Here is a 13248-nt window from a genome sequence, read left to right as displayed (position 1 = left end):
TAGACAGTTCGCTCAACCGCAGTTGTGTAGTCACCGCGAGTAGGAGTCAGAAGCGGGCTCGGTTCAGCATATTTAGCGAGCGCGCCTAGCTGCTTCTTTAAGCCCATGTACTGGACAATGTGGAGAGGCCACTCGCCGAGTCACCTCTTTCAATTTGCCATCACCTGCACAAACTGACGGTTGCTGTTATGGAACGGGGTTTGTATGTGGCATCTCATTTCTTGGGACAGGCGGTTAAGGCTGAGTTGTGCCACCCAGAAGTGCATCTAGCTAATCTTAGCGAGCTTCACGAGAGTTGTTGATTCCCTCGTGACCTTAATTATCTCCTAATTATCTCCGTTGTAACGGAAATAAAGTCCATCAAAAGGCGTCTTCAGAGAGCGAGCGTCTTCATTTACTGCTTTTAGAGCACCTTCTTCTCATCTTTGTATCCTCAGGATGACATCATCAGCTTCACCATGGCAGCAATATAACGAAATGTGCAAGTAAGAAATAACAGACTGGGCACAAGAGGGAAGGAAAGATCTTCCTAGAACTGCAGCTTACTCCGGCACCTTTTAAAAAGTCCGGTATTTCGGGTCCATAAAGAACACTGCAGAGGACCAAATGCAGCGGCCTGTACAGATATGTCTCTACAGCCAATATAATTCAACGCGGATGCTGTCGCAGCGACTCATTTGCTCAGCCCCTGCAGTCCTCTAGTTCTACCAGAGCTCATACGCCTCCCAGCGCTGAAGCACTTTGAGTAGCCCCTGCCTCTGTTTGACGTATCCCTTGAACTGCAGAAGAAAAATTCCCGTCAGATAAAGTGAAGGATGGCCATGTTGATTAGGAGCTTAACAACACCACTTGGTAGTCTCCACTCGGATATATTCAGCTCACTTTTGAACAAATAGCCCCTATTCTTTACCCTGCGTTTTTATAGCCATAATTTTGGATTCGCTGCTTCCACCACACGCTGCGTAAGAGCGAACTGGAGCATCAACTGCCCCTTTTATGTCGTTCGCCTTGGCCGTTTCCTGTGGGCATGCGACTGAGGAGTGAGCGAGGTCGAGAGAGGATTGTTGCCGGTGCTAGCAGACACCTTTCACCTAAGAGAAAGAAATGCCGCTTCCCCGCATGACCAGCAGCACCAAGCGTAGCTAGGGGCCTCTTACGAAATGGCATAACGCTGTCTCCAGTCCGGCTCACTGCGTGCTTCACAAGAGTACGCATACAATGTTTGCATTCTCAGAATGATGAGGCTGGCTGGCAAAGCCGCTTCCCCGCATGACCAGCAGCACCAAGCGTAGCTAGGGGCCTCTTACGAAATGGCATAACGCTGTCTCCAGTCCGGCTCACTGCGTGCTTCACAAGAGTACGCATACAATGTTTGCATTCTCAGAATGATGAGGCTGGCTGGCAAAGTGCAACCGTTGTGCTAGGAGGCACTTCTTTGGCTCTCGAGTTGCCAGAGCCTCCTTGTACTTAGCAGCATTTTTCTTTGCATAGGCTTAAAGCAATGTCTAAATATCGGCGTGGCATCTCATTCAGTGGAAGTTATTCCTATGTGACGAATCCTCCATCACTGCCGCGCTCACGCTGCTTGCTTCCGGTACTGAGGGCTTTCTCCAGTAAGGGTCTGCCTGCTGTGTTGGTTGCTAAAATGGGGCGTGTGTTTGTCACTTTCGTCGCAAATTCATACAATTTGTACGCACTGACGAATAGAAGGAATGTTTCCGTTTAGCGCGGCATAAGCCCGCTGCCATTTTTATGCAACCCGTGGGGTTTGCGAATCAGATAAAACAGGTAAGCGGAGCGAATGAAGTACGATGCCTAGAGAGGTAAAAGCGAACGCTTATGGGTGATGCGCAACGGCAACGGTCGCTTCTGGCGGCTGGGCAAAAGTTGCAATTGGCAGCAAATGCAACTCTCGCAGCGGCCCTTATATGAAAGTACTAGTAATAAGGTGGACGCTGTATCAAACAGTCTACACAATACAGATTGCCGTCATATTCCACCTTAGTCCTCTGCATGGGCTGGAGTAACCCTCAGGAATCGTCGCTGCTCTCCATGCAGAAAACTCGTGTTACCGTCCACCAAATGCAATGCAAGCAAGCTTTGCACTAAGCTAAAATCATGGATAGGCAGAGATACACTCGTATACGAAGCTGCTGACGAAACAATATAAATGCGGGAGAATCTGGTCCTGCTTCAAGGCCCTCAAAAAAATGAAACACTGTGCTATGGGGATGAGCTCGATTACCAGTTGGGGCAACCGGATCCGGATTTGCCGGAATAAATGGCCCCTTCAGCAATCCCGTTAAGCAATGCATACTGATTTTAAAAATCTCAGTATGATGTTTGTGGTCACGACCTCAAGCGACAGCAAATAGTCAACGGACTTTCGGCTACACGTCTGAAAAAATCTGTACACAACTTTGGTAAACGCACCGCACCTTCCGTTCGCGTAGCTGTACGGTTCCACGCCGTATTTTACCGCCTTTCACTTCACACTCAAATAAACGAAATGGCAGGGGTGTATCCTCAACTGCAATCAATATGATAAACATCACCAACTGCAATCAGTATGGCTAAAACCACCAACTGCATTCAATATGGCAAACTCCCAGACAAAATGTCACAGAGTAAAAGCTGTCACGCCCATAAAAACGACGCAAATCGAGGGCCAGTCAAGCAATTTCTGTTCCGCTGGGAAGCGACGCTACTCAAGAATAGTGTCATGGCCAAATTCGCAGGGTGCAATCAGAAGGCTGGGAATTTACGCTCATGGATTCCTGCTGCTGCATCAACGTGATTTGTCCGGGCCAGTACTCCTTTGGGCTCGCAAGATTTTACGAATTAAAGAAAAGGGTTCCCTTGTGGATCGGTTCCCCTGTGAGGCTCTTGCTGCGCCCTCAGTGGTTCCCTTTTGTAAAATTCCATGTGCTTGTTCTAGAGCTTTCCACAATTTCAAGTTTTGCTCTTCAAGTTTTCCGATTATTCGGCGTTCCGAAGGAGCCATCAAAGCACTCCGCATCTGCAAAGCATACGTGGATGTATCTTTTTGAAGCAAGCGATACTTTGCCACCCTTTTCTGTATGGCTTTGAGGCCATTTGTCGGTGAATAAAGCAGCTGTAAAAGGTCTTCCGTTGCACTTTGCGTGCTCGTCAAAAGCTCTTCCCCTACTTTCAGGACTTCCTCGGTGTACTCTGGGCGTAGCACATAATTTTTCACAGGTGCGCCTTTAACTACAAGAACGGCTATGCTTAACGCATTCGCTGCTGTGATTGATATTTTTCTGTTCTGCATGCGGTGGTTCACAAACAGCTTGAGAGAAAGGACCCTCTGCAGTCTGTGCTGGGTTATCGCAGACATTGTGTTCCGGATCCGCCTGAGTGATACTCTCAGTTTCTTCATTCGCTTTTCAAGTGCTTCGATCCTTCGACTTGTCTCCTCTAGCTCTGTGGATGAGTTCCCGCCTCCTTTTAGAGCGAGTTTAGCTTCGAACGATTCCAACTGCTTCCGTTCTTCCACTAGGTTCTCCATAGTTGTCAAAATTTGAAGTTTATCGCCTATCATTTTTTGTATCCCCTCCTTCGCTGTAAGTATAAGCTGGATTTCACTAAGCTGTAGGTTCCTAAGATCCTTGCGAGAGAGATTTAGAGCTTTCCGCTGACGTCTTAGTTCTGCTTCTTCGATGGGGGCATTCAATAAGGTATTTGCTACACCGCCTGAGAAAGCTTCCTTGAGATATAAGTGGTCCTTGTTCACTTTCTGACTGGCAGCAGTGGCGAATCGTGCCGCAGGAGCCTCTAGAATGGGCACGTCGAATGTTGAATCTGTTGAAGAGCGTCGGGCACCGACACCCCTTGTGTTGCTTTCTTCTACACAACCCACAATCCAACGAGCACGTGAATTCGATAGGAGGCGTGCGTAGTTGCCTCCATCTAGCGGCCTGTACAAGTTTAGCTCTTGCATGCACCAGAAGCCTCGCAATATAAGATAAACTGTTGCTGTGAGGAGTACAAGGCTTAATGCATTTGTTATGCTCAGGCTGCTTTGGGATCCACATCTTCGGGGGTCAAGTAAGTGGTGCGGTTCTGTTTCCCCAATAAAAATATTTTCTTCTCTGCTATTCACTAGGAGAGTTCGAGTGCCAGGATTCTGTGAATTCATCATGGCAGCTCCTTGTTGGGAACGACACAGAAAAGAGGGTACAAATGTCTGAGATAGTCATGGATCCCAATAGCGGACAGCTGCACGAGTTGCTTCTCCACACTTTCCCCATAAAGTGATCTGGTTCAAACGCAACTATCGTAGATCTTGTGAAGGTATTTAAACTCAGCTTATCCACCTCATCAAAGAAACCTTCAAGAGAAGAATTTCAGAGGGCCCATTGGCTCATTCAGAGGGGGGGAATTTACGGCTTTTGTGAAACCGTGGCTTTGCCCAGCGGCAATCCCGCTGGTCCACTGAGCCCAATCGAAGTTGGGCTTTTTATCGACTGGGGATTGCGTGGAGTACGGCATCTTCCATTGCGCTTCTGTGGGCTTGGCATGTAAATCTTGAGACTACTTCCTTGATCACTCCCTAAACCACGATCCTTTCCGCACTTCTACGTGGTGCTGGCCGCTTCATTGCACGCAAGAGCGAAAGCTCCTGCCTTCCAACTGAACACTTCGGTTCGCTTCACTATTTAATTGCTCCCTTCAGGCATTTGCCGAGTTTTCATAGCAAAATTCAGCCATTTACTCGGATTTCCACAAATATGCAGCATTGCTGCCTGCGTATCCTGGAGCCGCATAGTGTAACTGTTCACTGGGGAAGCCCGAGATCCAATCCCACAGTCTCTGCATGTTCTTGTAGCAAGCTAAATTATATCCCCTGCGATCGGCCAAAAGATTTAAACCAATTAATAGAATAATGTACTGAACATGATGCCTTGAAAGTCCATATGTTTCTTGAAAAGAGTAGAGCTGGATTCTCCCCCAAATTTGACACCATCGCCTGGAGCCCAGCGGTGCCCGTTGGTCTCATGAGTAGCAGCCTATGGAAAACTGAAGCTTCTCTGCAATCTTCGCATAACGCCGCTATTATTTTGCCTCCACTAAAGATGTACGCGTCCTGATTCTGCACTTCCCAATACACGTTTATTGGTTTCATTACAGGATCCAATTTACTGCCTGCAGGCGCGCATGGTCGACGGACAATTGCTTACCGCACTCAGTAGCTCTCAATTCGTGCTGCAGAATTTTCCGTCTTTTTGCTGCTAAAGGTTGAAGTCGCCATTCTTGTAGGGGTGAGTCTAGCGTCAATGTTTGTAAAAGGTCCAGAAAGCCTTAGGACGAGAGGGAGGAACCCGCAACGACGTTCCCCGTCGTAGAGAGTACCATCATTGCAGACAGTGCCATCCCTAGGATGAAATTATTATGCGTTTCTTTTAAGAGCGCTGCCTGACGATCTCTATCAGGGGACAAATGGCCTCCGCAGGACCGTGTCGGGCATGCCATGCCTGTCCCGTTCAGCCGACAGCTAAAGAGCGCGATGCGTAAAATGACTATAGAGAGTAGAGGGGAGTAGTTTCCATAAGGTTTGTTATATGGGCTGACCGTACATGGCGTGTCTAGGAGCAGCATCCCCGGAATTCCTTCAAAGGTATCACCGGCGATTGACATCCCAAACATTATCTGCTGCAGCTGCAGCATCAGTCTCGGTAGGTCCTTCGGCAGTCTTAGCTATATGGTATTCTAGTAAGGGAACCTTTATGCATGGGGAGAAATTAGGCAAAGATAAACACCACCACCTCGCTCTTCCAAAAATCACATGGCCACTTCCTTCCGTATAATCAAAAACCACAATGAAGTCCAGTTTTACATGAAGATGGCCCAATTTCACTGATTGATATCCAGGGCAGTGATGCCCACTGACATGCGAAGAACTTTATGTAGGAACAGTCGGGTGTGTTGGTTCTGATTGGCAGAACCATCCATCTCTGGAAGGGAGCGAGTGGTATTCTAATGTAGCGCGGAAGCTCATGGTGAAGCAGTTCTTGTGACTTTTGCATCGAACAGCAAGCATTCGAAAGCTCTCAAGTAGAACTGTGCCATGGGATGTTTGGGGTACACAGTACCTGCTCTTACTTAGCCGTAAACGCAGGAGTTATATTCCTCCCTCAGGTAGCTTCTAGCTGATGAACACGGCTTGTCCACTGGCACTGGAGTCAAATTGAAGAATAGCATGGGGTATCACATGCCACTCCTATTATTGATACAAGTTCTCCATTTAAAAAAAACAAGGACCTTATGAAGCGCCCAAACGAAGAGCACGCAGGAAAAGTGAAAACTACGCTTCGTTTCCAGAACTTAATTTTAAGAACTCCAGGAAAAGAGTTATCCTGATACACGCAGATGTTCAAACTGATTCTGTACAGCCTCAAGTGCGTCTACCCAACGCCTCATAATTCCTTTTGCGCGACCTTGCAGAAATAGCACAATCATGGAATTGAGGGTCGGGAGGAAGGAAAGACAAAACAGGCAAGCAAGCTATTCCAGCAAAGTGCCATCTATGAATACACACAAGTGTGACGAGCTCATGCTCCACTAGCGCAGATCTGCACACGTCCGTGGAAGTCTTACAAGTTAACAAATAAAGCGAACAGAAAAGAAAAACAGAGGAAACCCATGACCAGATTCTATCAACCTGAGCAGTGTCTTCCCCATCAACCGAAATAGGGGGGACTAACATTGAGGAACTTCGGCCCCTGTGTCGACAAATGCCTTCTTGAAGAATAACATGAAAAACTGGACCACTGTGCCCAGAAGAAACGCCTTGTAATGCTTCACCTACGCCTTGTATCCTTCGTCCCGCTGCCTTGCTGTGTCTCTTGAGAACAATCACCTTCATCGCTTGCTCCCCAAAGACACAAGTATCTGAATAAAGGACGCCCGCGTGGCGCCGTTGCGTTTTCGGTGTGACTGTTTCGTATAATCCGATCTGCGCCATCTAGCCCCTTAAGAAGCCTGTTCATTTGCTCATCCAATTCCTTTAGGAGCGGTTCCTTTGATAAGCTCATCGCAACACTCCGCAGCATCAATGAAAACATTGACACAGTAGTTCGAAGCCTTTGGTACTTCTCCAAACGTCTCCTGAAGTCGAAATACATAAGTCTCGAACTCTGTTGTTGACGCGAAAGATCCGTAACTGCTCTCTCCACTTTTTCTACGAACTCCTGACCCGCTCTCAAAAGCTCCTCCTGATCTTCATCACTGAGACAATAATCGGCTGGCTGTCCTCCTTTCATGACAAGGATGGCTATGCTGATGGCATTCGCCGCTCTCAGTGATATCCCTTTTCCACTCCTTCGATGAGATGCAAACACCTGTGCGCAGATGCTGCGTTGCATTTGGTGCTGGACCGTCGCTTGCATCGAGCCACGAACTTTCGAGAGCTGCCTTTTCTTCTGAGTGATACTTGCACCAACAAAGGCTAGGCTTTGTCCTGCTTCCCTCAACATGTAACGTGAATGGCTGTCCCAGTTTTGCTTGACTTCCGCTCTTACTCGTTCATAGTACTGCTGTTCGAGCACTAACGAGTGTAACTTTGAAAGAGCCCTAGACCTAAATGACAAGATATCTTGTAGTCGTCTCTTTGCTCTGAGTAAAAGCATGCATTCACTTGGCTTCATATTCCAGTAATCACTTAAAGGGAGAGTTAGGGCATTTATCTGGCGCCTATATTCTGCTTCGTCTGTTGGGAGCCTCTGGGAAAGGGCCCCTATGTACGTGTTTACACTCTCAATCGGGAGACGGCCACGCCTTTTCTTTGCAGTTCCAGCCGATCCAGGAGACCTCATTGGAATCTCATCTTGCGAAGGACCACCCTCGGGATCCCAAACAGAGTGCGCAAGCCGTTCATTGTTGCTGTGGTTACCTTTCTGTTCCTTGCTACCCTCTTGCATGCATTCCTTCATCCAATTAGCATCATCCTCAGACAACAGGCGCGTTTGCACGCCAGTGGACAGCGAACGGTGAGAGCTTAGCTCTTGTAAACACCAAAAGCTGCCCAAGACAAGATATATTGCTGCTGTGAGGCAGAGGAAACCAAGTGTATTTGAGGCGAAGAAGACCGGGCCGCCCCTCGACTCCCAATCCAAATACTTAGGTTTTACATGTGAATCAGTTCTCTGTGCGACAAAGCTTTCCGCTGGAGGCTCTGCTTCATGTGAAAGCGGAGTATAAATTGCAGCTGTCTGCGCATATTCCTGGGGCCCAGTCATTGCTGGGGACTGCTGGGACGAGACAGGCAAAACGCTTGAAATTGTTCTAATCATAAAAAAAGGAAAGCTGAAAGAACAATATCTGCATGTTTTCTACCCAAAAAGCCGCAGCATCGCGCCATTTGAGGTTTGCCCTCCAGATCTCATGGAGTTGAGCGAAGCGAACAGCTGATCCGCTCCGTGGGCAAACCTATGCTTGAATACTCACGTGAAGCTGAAAAGAATTTTCCAGTTTTATGCTTTAAACTTTATGCGGGGTCCTGCTGTCGGTCTGTCGCAGCCATGAGGAGCCCCGCTTCTTGCGTTCAGGGGCACTCCAGCAGCCAGCCCAGGTGAACTAGATTAATTATCTGAACATGATGGCGTTACGTGTGCATCTTCGCTTGAAAATCGGCATGACTGGAGCAAGAATTTTAAAAAATAATTTCCCGCATTCTTGTTGGCGCGAGTTTTCCTGTACGCCGCATGTGGGCCGCGCTGATCGATCAATTGCTGGTCGAGTCGGATGTAGGGTTTCCGCTGAGTGACGCAGGGTTGCTAGAACTGAACTGATTGGTCCGCGCAAACATGGTATCCGCTTCGAACGGTACAAATATTATACGTGATATTCTGATGTTATTACACGCGTGCTCCCGACTTTTGAGGTGTACAGCTCCCTTTGATGCACTCTAATGCTGGCCATTTGGTTTACCGCACCACTAAAGCAGTCAATACTGAACACGAATTTTCGTGTTTTGCTTACACACAATACACAATATGCTGAAATCGCCCAAATTCAGCACTCCACAAAGGAAGCTCCCACCGTGAGTAAACAACTTCTTAAGCTCATGTTAGCTACACAGCAGTGCGTTGCACGCACCGATTTCTGAAAGTTCAGTAGGCAGACCTGGTTTGAGCCTGTGTTAAAAATAAATAGAAGAAACTTGGCGAAGAACACAAGTGCGTGCATCGATAGGCAGATACAACGTAAAACCATGGACCACAGCTAGAGAAAAAGCACGCGAAAAGAAACACACACAAAGTAGTGCTATTCACGTGCAAACAGGTGTAGACAGGGGAAAGCTAGTGGAATACGCGAGAGGCACACGCTTTCACTCCTTTCCTTCAGTTTAGAGGACAAGTACGCACTGATTTTGTTGTTTGCTGCTGAGATAACTGCGTTCCGTCGAGCACAGTCACTTTGAGCAGCTCACTGCAACAACTCCGCAGAGTTTGGAAACCGGTATGACGCTCTTCTTCGTATTTTACGTTATTTCCTCATGAGTGTTATTTGCTCCCTCTCCGCTTGAATGCCTGTCCTTTATTTTCATTCTGTCATTTTGATTCTCCTTCCCCATGTTTCTCCTTCTAGTACCCTGATGCTGTTCAAAAAAATTGTGTTGCCTCAGACTTTTGTGATAGTTCACCCACCGGCTTCGAGAGTCAGGTAAAGAAAGACTGGCTCTGCGAAAATTGCTGGCTGCCGCAAAAAGCAGGAAGTACCATGAGCTGAGCGATCATGAGCCCACGACAGCCATCTCTGTAGGATATAGCTGCTGCCGCTGCTGAAGTTTGATACGCCAAATATGAGTTCGTGTGCATCTTTCTGTCACCCCCTTTTACAGTTTTACGTCCCTTGTTGTAAGCACTCTACTCCGCATTTCTCTCAGAATATCTGGATGACTATTCGCTTGCTGGCGACTCTATCTTCTGCCCTGCGCTATTGTTCGTTCTGTACTCAAACCTGCGCTTTGGAGAAAACACTGGAGTACGTGAAGAAGTTCCGAAGTGTGAGGGAAGTGATAACATCACACCAGCAACAATTAAATAGCCTTTTCAATCCTTGTGCACCTCTACCTTTTGCCGCATAACTATTCCCCGCAGGTGTCCCGCGCCATCCGGTCAAAGATTATCACAGATTCCCATATGCCCTCGTCTTCTTACACGGTGGGTACGGCCTTGTCGCTTTGTGGGGCAGGTCGTCAGCATCCGTCTCACATGCGCCCTTCCGCGCATAATGGTACTGTTTCACGTAGTGCAGGGCCTTCCAACCCGAACTGTGTTCTATTCTTCCGTAATGGCTATGCAATATGGGCCTGAATTGCGAAGAAGAAGAAGTATTACATAATAGGGGCTTGATGAGCTTTCGTGCGCAGCAGAACGGCTCACGCCATCAATGAAGCTTATTCTGTCATTGTTGCAAGCAGAACAGCAAAAGCCTCAGAATGCAGAAAGTCATCAAAAGTCTTGGGGCACTGTACGATACATGAGACGTCCTAGTAGGCCTAACCTTCCCTGGAAGGTAATTTGTCTCAAACGTGTGCAGCGGATGAGCAGGGCATAGGACAGTGAACTGTGCGTTGTCTGACTGTGTAATCTCATTGTTTTTCCTCGAATTAGCGCTGAAGTGTAAACTTTGGTGGCTCTACGTACCTGATCAAGAGAAGGAACGCGGATATGGATGCTTCGTCTGCATCGATCCAGCATTTGGCCCAGCGCACGTGGCCCAGAGTACAGGATGATGTGAAGGTGCAGTTCATGAACTTGTCTTTCCGTACTGTTGTCTTCTCGTTTGCAGTCACCCAGGTAGTTCAAGGCAGCAGTTGATGTGGAAATCCATCTGAAGAGACCACCTGTCTTGATTTAGAATCGACCATACTGTGACGCTTGTTTTACCGGGCAGCCATTGTTTCCTGTTTGCAGCGTCACCTGAAATATATTGGGGCAACTCTCCTGTCTGCCTTCGGATGCCCCTGTGGGTAACGCTGCGAAGGCATAAACCATGGAGCTCTACATTCGCGTAGATAATTAATAGGCTATGAAAGATATTTCCAGAGATAAATCTAGCAAATTGCACTGAAACATGAGAAAAAAGGAAAGCTGAACAAATGCGACGTGCATTATGTTGCAAGCCTGCGCAACGTATGAGAACTGGCAGAAAATGCGCAGCAAATGATGTCTTCTTTGTAAAAGCGGCATTACTTCCATGTTTTGAAAAATGCCATGAGTTTCCCGTTTTACCCTATCTGAGCTTTGCATGGCTGGCGTGCAGCGTCTCGCTGGAACCATCAAAACCTCGCCCACTCGTAAACAGGGACAATCTTAGTAGTGAGCGCACAGACGAAATTATTCCTTCACCCCCCATGCATGACTCTTGCGTCAATTGATCCGCCTTCTCTAAGGCTTTGCGCAGCTTCAAGTTTTCCCGATCCAGGCGTCTCAGGATCTTTTGCGCTGTGACACCCCTCACAACACTGTGCAGCTGCAAAGTATACACGGAAGCGTTCTTTTGAAGAGAATGATACTTCGCCGCGCGTTTCTTTAAGGTTGAATGACTATTGCTTGGAGCCCGTATTAGGTGCGAAAGGTCTGCTGCTGCTTCCTGCAAACTCGTCAGCAATTCTTCGCCTATGTTAAGAAGTGCATTCTGCTGCTCAGCAGTGAGTGCCAAATTGGACGACCGGGAGCCTTTCATCACGAGGGTGGCTATTGCGATTGCGTTTGCTGCCGTAACTGATATTTCTCTGTTCTGCAGGCGATGAGACGCGAGTATACGGAGTGAAATGGTCCGCTGCTCCGTGTGCAGGAGCAGCAAACCCAGTACTTCACGGATAATAAAAAGATCCCTTCTGGCTTTTTTGACTAGCTCTTCGAGATAGCAAAGTCTTTCAACTGTCTTCTTCAGCCTTTTAAGTGAACTTTTGTCAGTTTTCAAGGTAAGATCGGCTCTTACTTTTTCCAAACGTCTTCGTTCATTCGCTGTCATGTGCAAGCCTGCAACAAGGCGAAACCTGTATACGAGCAGGTCGTGCAGGTCCACTCTGGCCCTTTCTAAAAGTTTTACTTCTCCACTTGTCAGATTTTTGCGATCCTTTTTTTGCAGATGGAGCGCCTTTAGCTGACGTTTACATTCCGCTACACTTGGGGTGCGTTCCAGGAGAGAACTCATCCAATCAGCCCTCAAGCTTTGATCTGCATCCTCCTCTTCTCTTCCTGCTTGATTATACGCACTGCCATAGAATCCTGGTAGAGTCTCATTCTTTGCAAGGGTGCTGCTGGGACGAGCAACGGGTTCTGTATGTTCAGTGCTGCTATGATCGCCGGCTTGTCCTTCTACGCATTCCTTGGCCCAACGAGAGCCTTGTATAGACAATAACCGCGTTTGGATGCCACTTGACAACAGCTGACGAGTTTCCAGCTCTTTTGGACACCAAAAACCACTCAAGACAAGATATATTGTTGCTGTGATGCAGAAGAAACTAAGTGTATTGGATGCGAGGAGTGCCATGCCGCCCTTCGAAGCCTTCGAAGCCGAATCCATATGACTAGAGATCAATGGTTGATCAATTTTGTCAGTGTGGCTTTGGGGTAGAGGCTCTGCCTGTTCTGAAAGCGGAGCATAATTTGCAGCTGTCTGTGCATACTCGTCGCGCCCAGCCATTGCTGGCAACTGCTGAGACATGACTCGCAAAAAGCTTGAAATTATCTTGGTTGTATATTGGGAACGCTGGAGGAAAAATATTTGCTGTGAATTCCCGGCTTATTAAGTCCCAGTATGAATGCTGAGCGACCTCAGCAGACCTCAAATAAGCAAATTCAGCAGCTCATCCACTTCCGTTGCAGGCCTCTGCTAGATGAGCACACGTATACTCAGGAAAAAAGCGTATTTTCAGAAAAAATGACCGATGTAAAATTAATGTGCTTATGTGTTGTATGGCTGTAGCAGCCATGCATAGCCCAGCTTCTGCTGCAGCATCGCTCCTGTGACTGTTCCTGCCAAGGGATACTTGACTGAACACCATGCCTACGTAACATCGCGTCCTACATGTTCAGTTTTTCTGTCTGTGAGATTAGTATGCAATATGTAGAATCTGTACAGCATAATTTTATTGATGCTGCATTCTGTGGACACACGGGGGATCGCGATCGTCGATCCAGCGCTCGACTGTTCAACGCTTTGCAACTTTCCGTCGACGTTAGCTCGTAAATGGACGTAGCAGTGAGGTAGTAC

General features: G+C 47.6%; 3 protein-coding genes across 3 annotated transcripts; all 3 read right to left on the bottom strand.

Moving 5' to 3' along the window:
• Positions 1-2788: 2788 nt before the first annotated feature.
• Positions 2789-4162, bottom strand: ETH_00014305 (uncharacterized protein; the record flags this gene model as incomplete). The annotated part of the gene is made up of 1 exon (XM_013377827.1): positions 2789-4162. The coding sequence occupies one exon, from the start codon at positions 4160-4162 to the stop codon at positions 2789-2791; it is 1374 nt and encodes a 457-aa protein (XP_013233281.1).
• Positions 4163-6821: 2659 nt separating this feature from the next.
• Positions 6822-8258, bottom strand: ETH_00014300 (uncharacterized protein; the record flags this gene model as incomplete). Its single annotated transcript, XM_013377826.1, has 1 exon — positions 6822-8258. One exon carries the CDS (start codon positions 8256-8258, stop codon positions 6822-6824), a length of 1437 nt encoding a protein of 478 aa, XP_013233280.1.
• A 3001-nt stretch (positions 8259-11259) lies between these two features.
• ETH_00014295 (uncharacterized protein) lies at positions 11260-12699 on the bottom strand (the record flags this gene model as incomplete). The annotated part of the gene is made up of 1 exon (XM_013377825.1): positions 11260-12699. The coding sequence occupies one exon, from the start codon at positions 12697-12699 to the stop codon at positions 11260-11262; it is 1440 nt and encodes a 479-aa protein (XP_013233279.1).
• Between the last annotated feature and the right edge of the window lie 549 nt (positions 12700-13248).

Source organism: Eimeria tenella, genomic scaffold (assembly GCF_000499545.2).
Source record: "Eimeria tenella Houghton genomic scaffold, Eth_scaff63, whole genome shotgun sequence".
Lineage (NCBI taxonomy): Eukaryota > Apicomplexa > Conoidasida > Eucoccidiorida > Eimeriidae > Eimeria > Eimeria tenella.
This window is presented reverse-complemented; position numbering and strand designations above follow the sequence as displayed.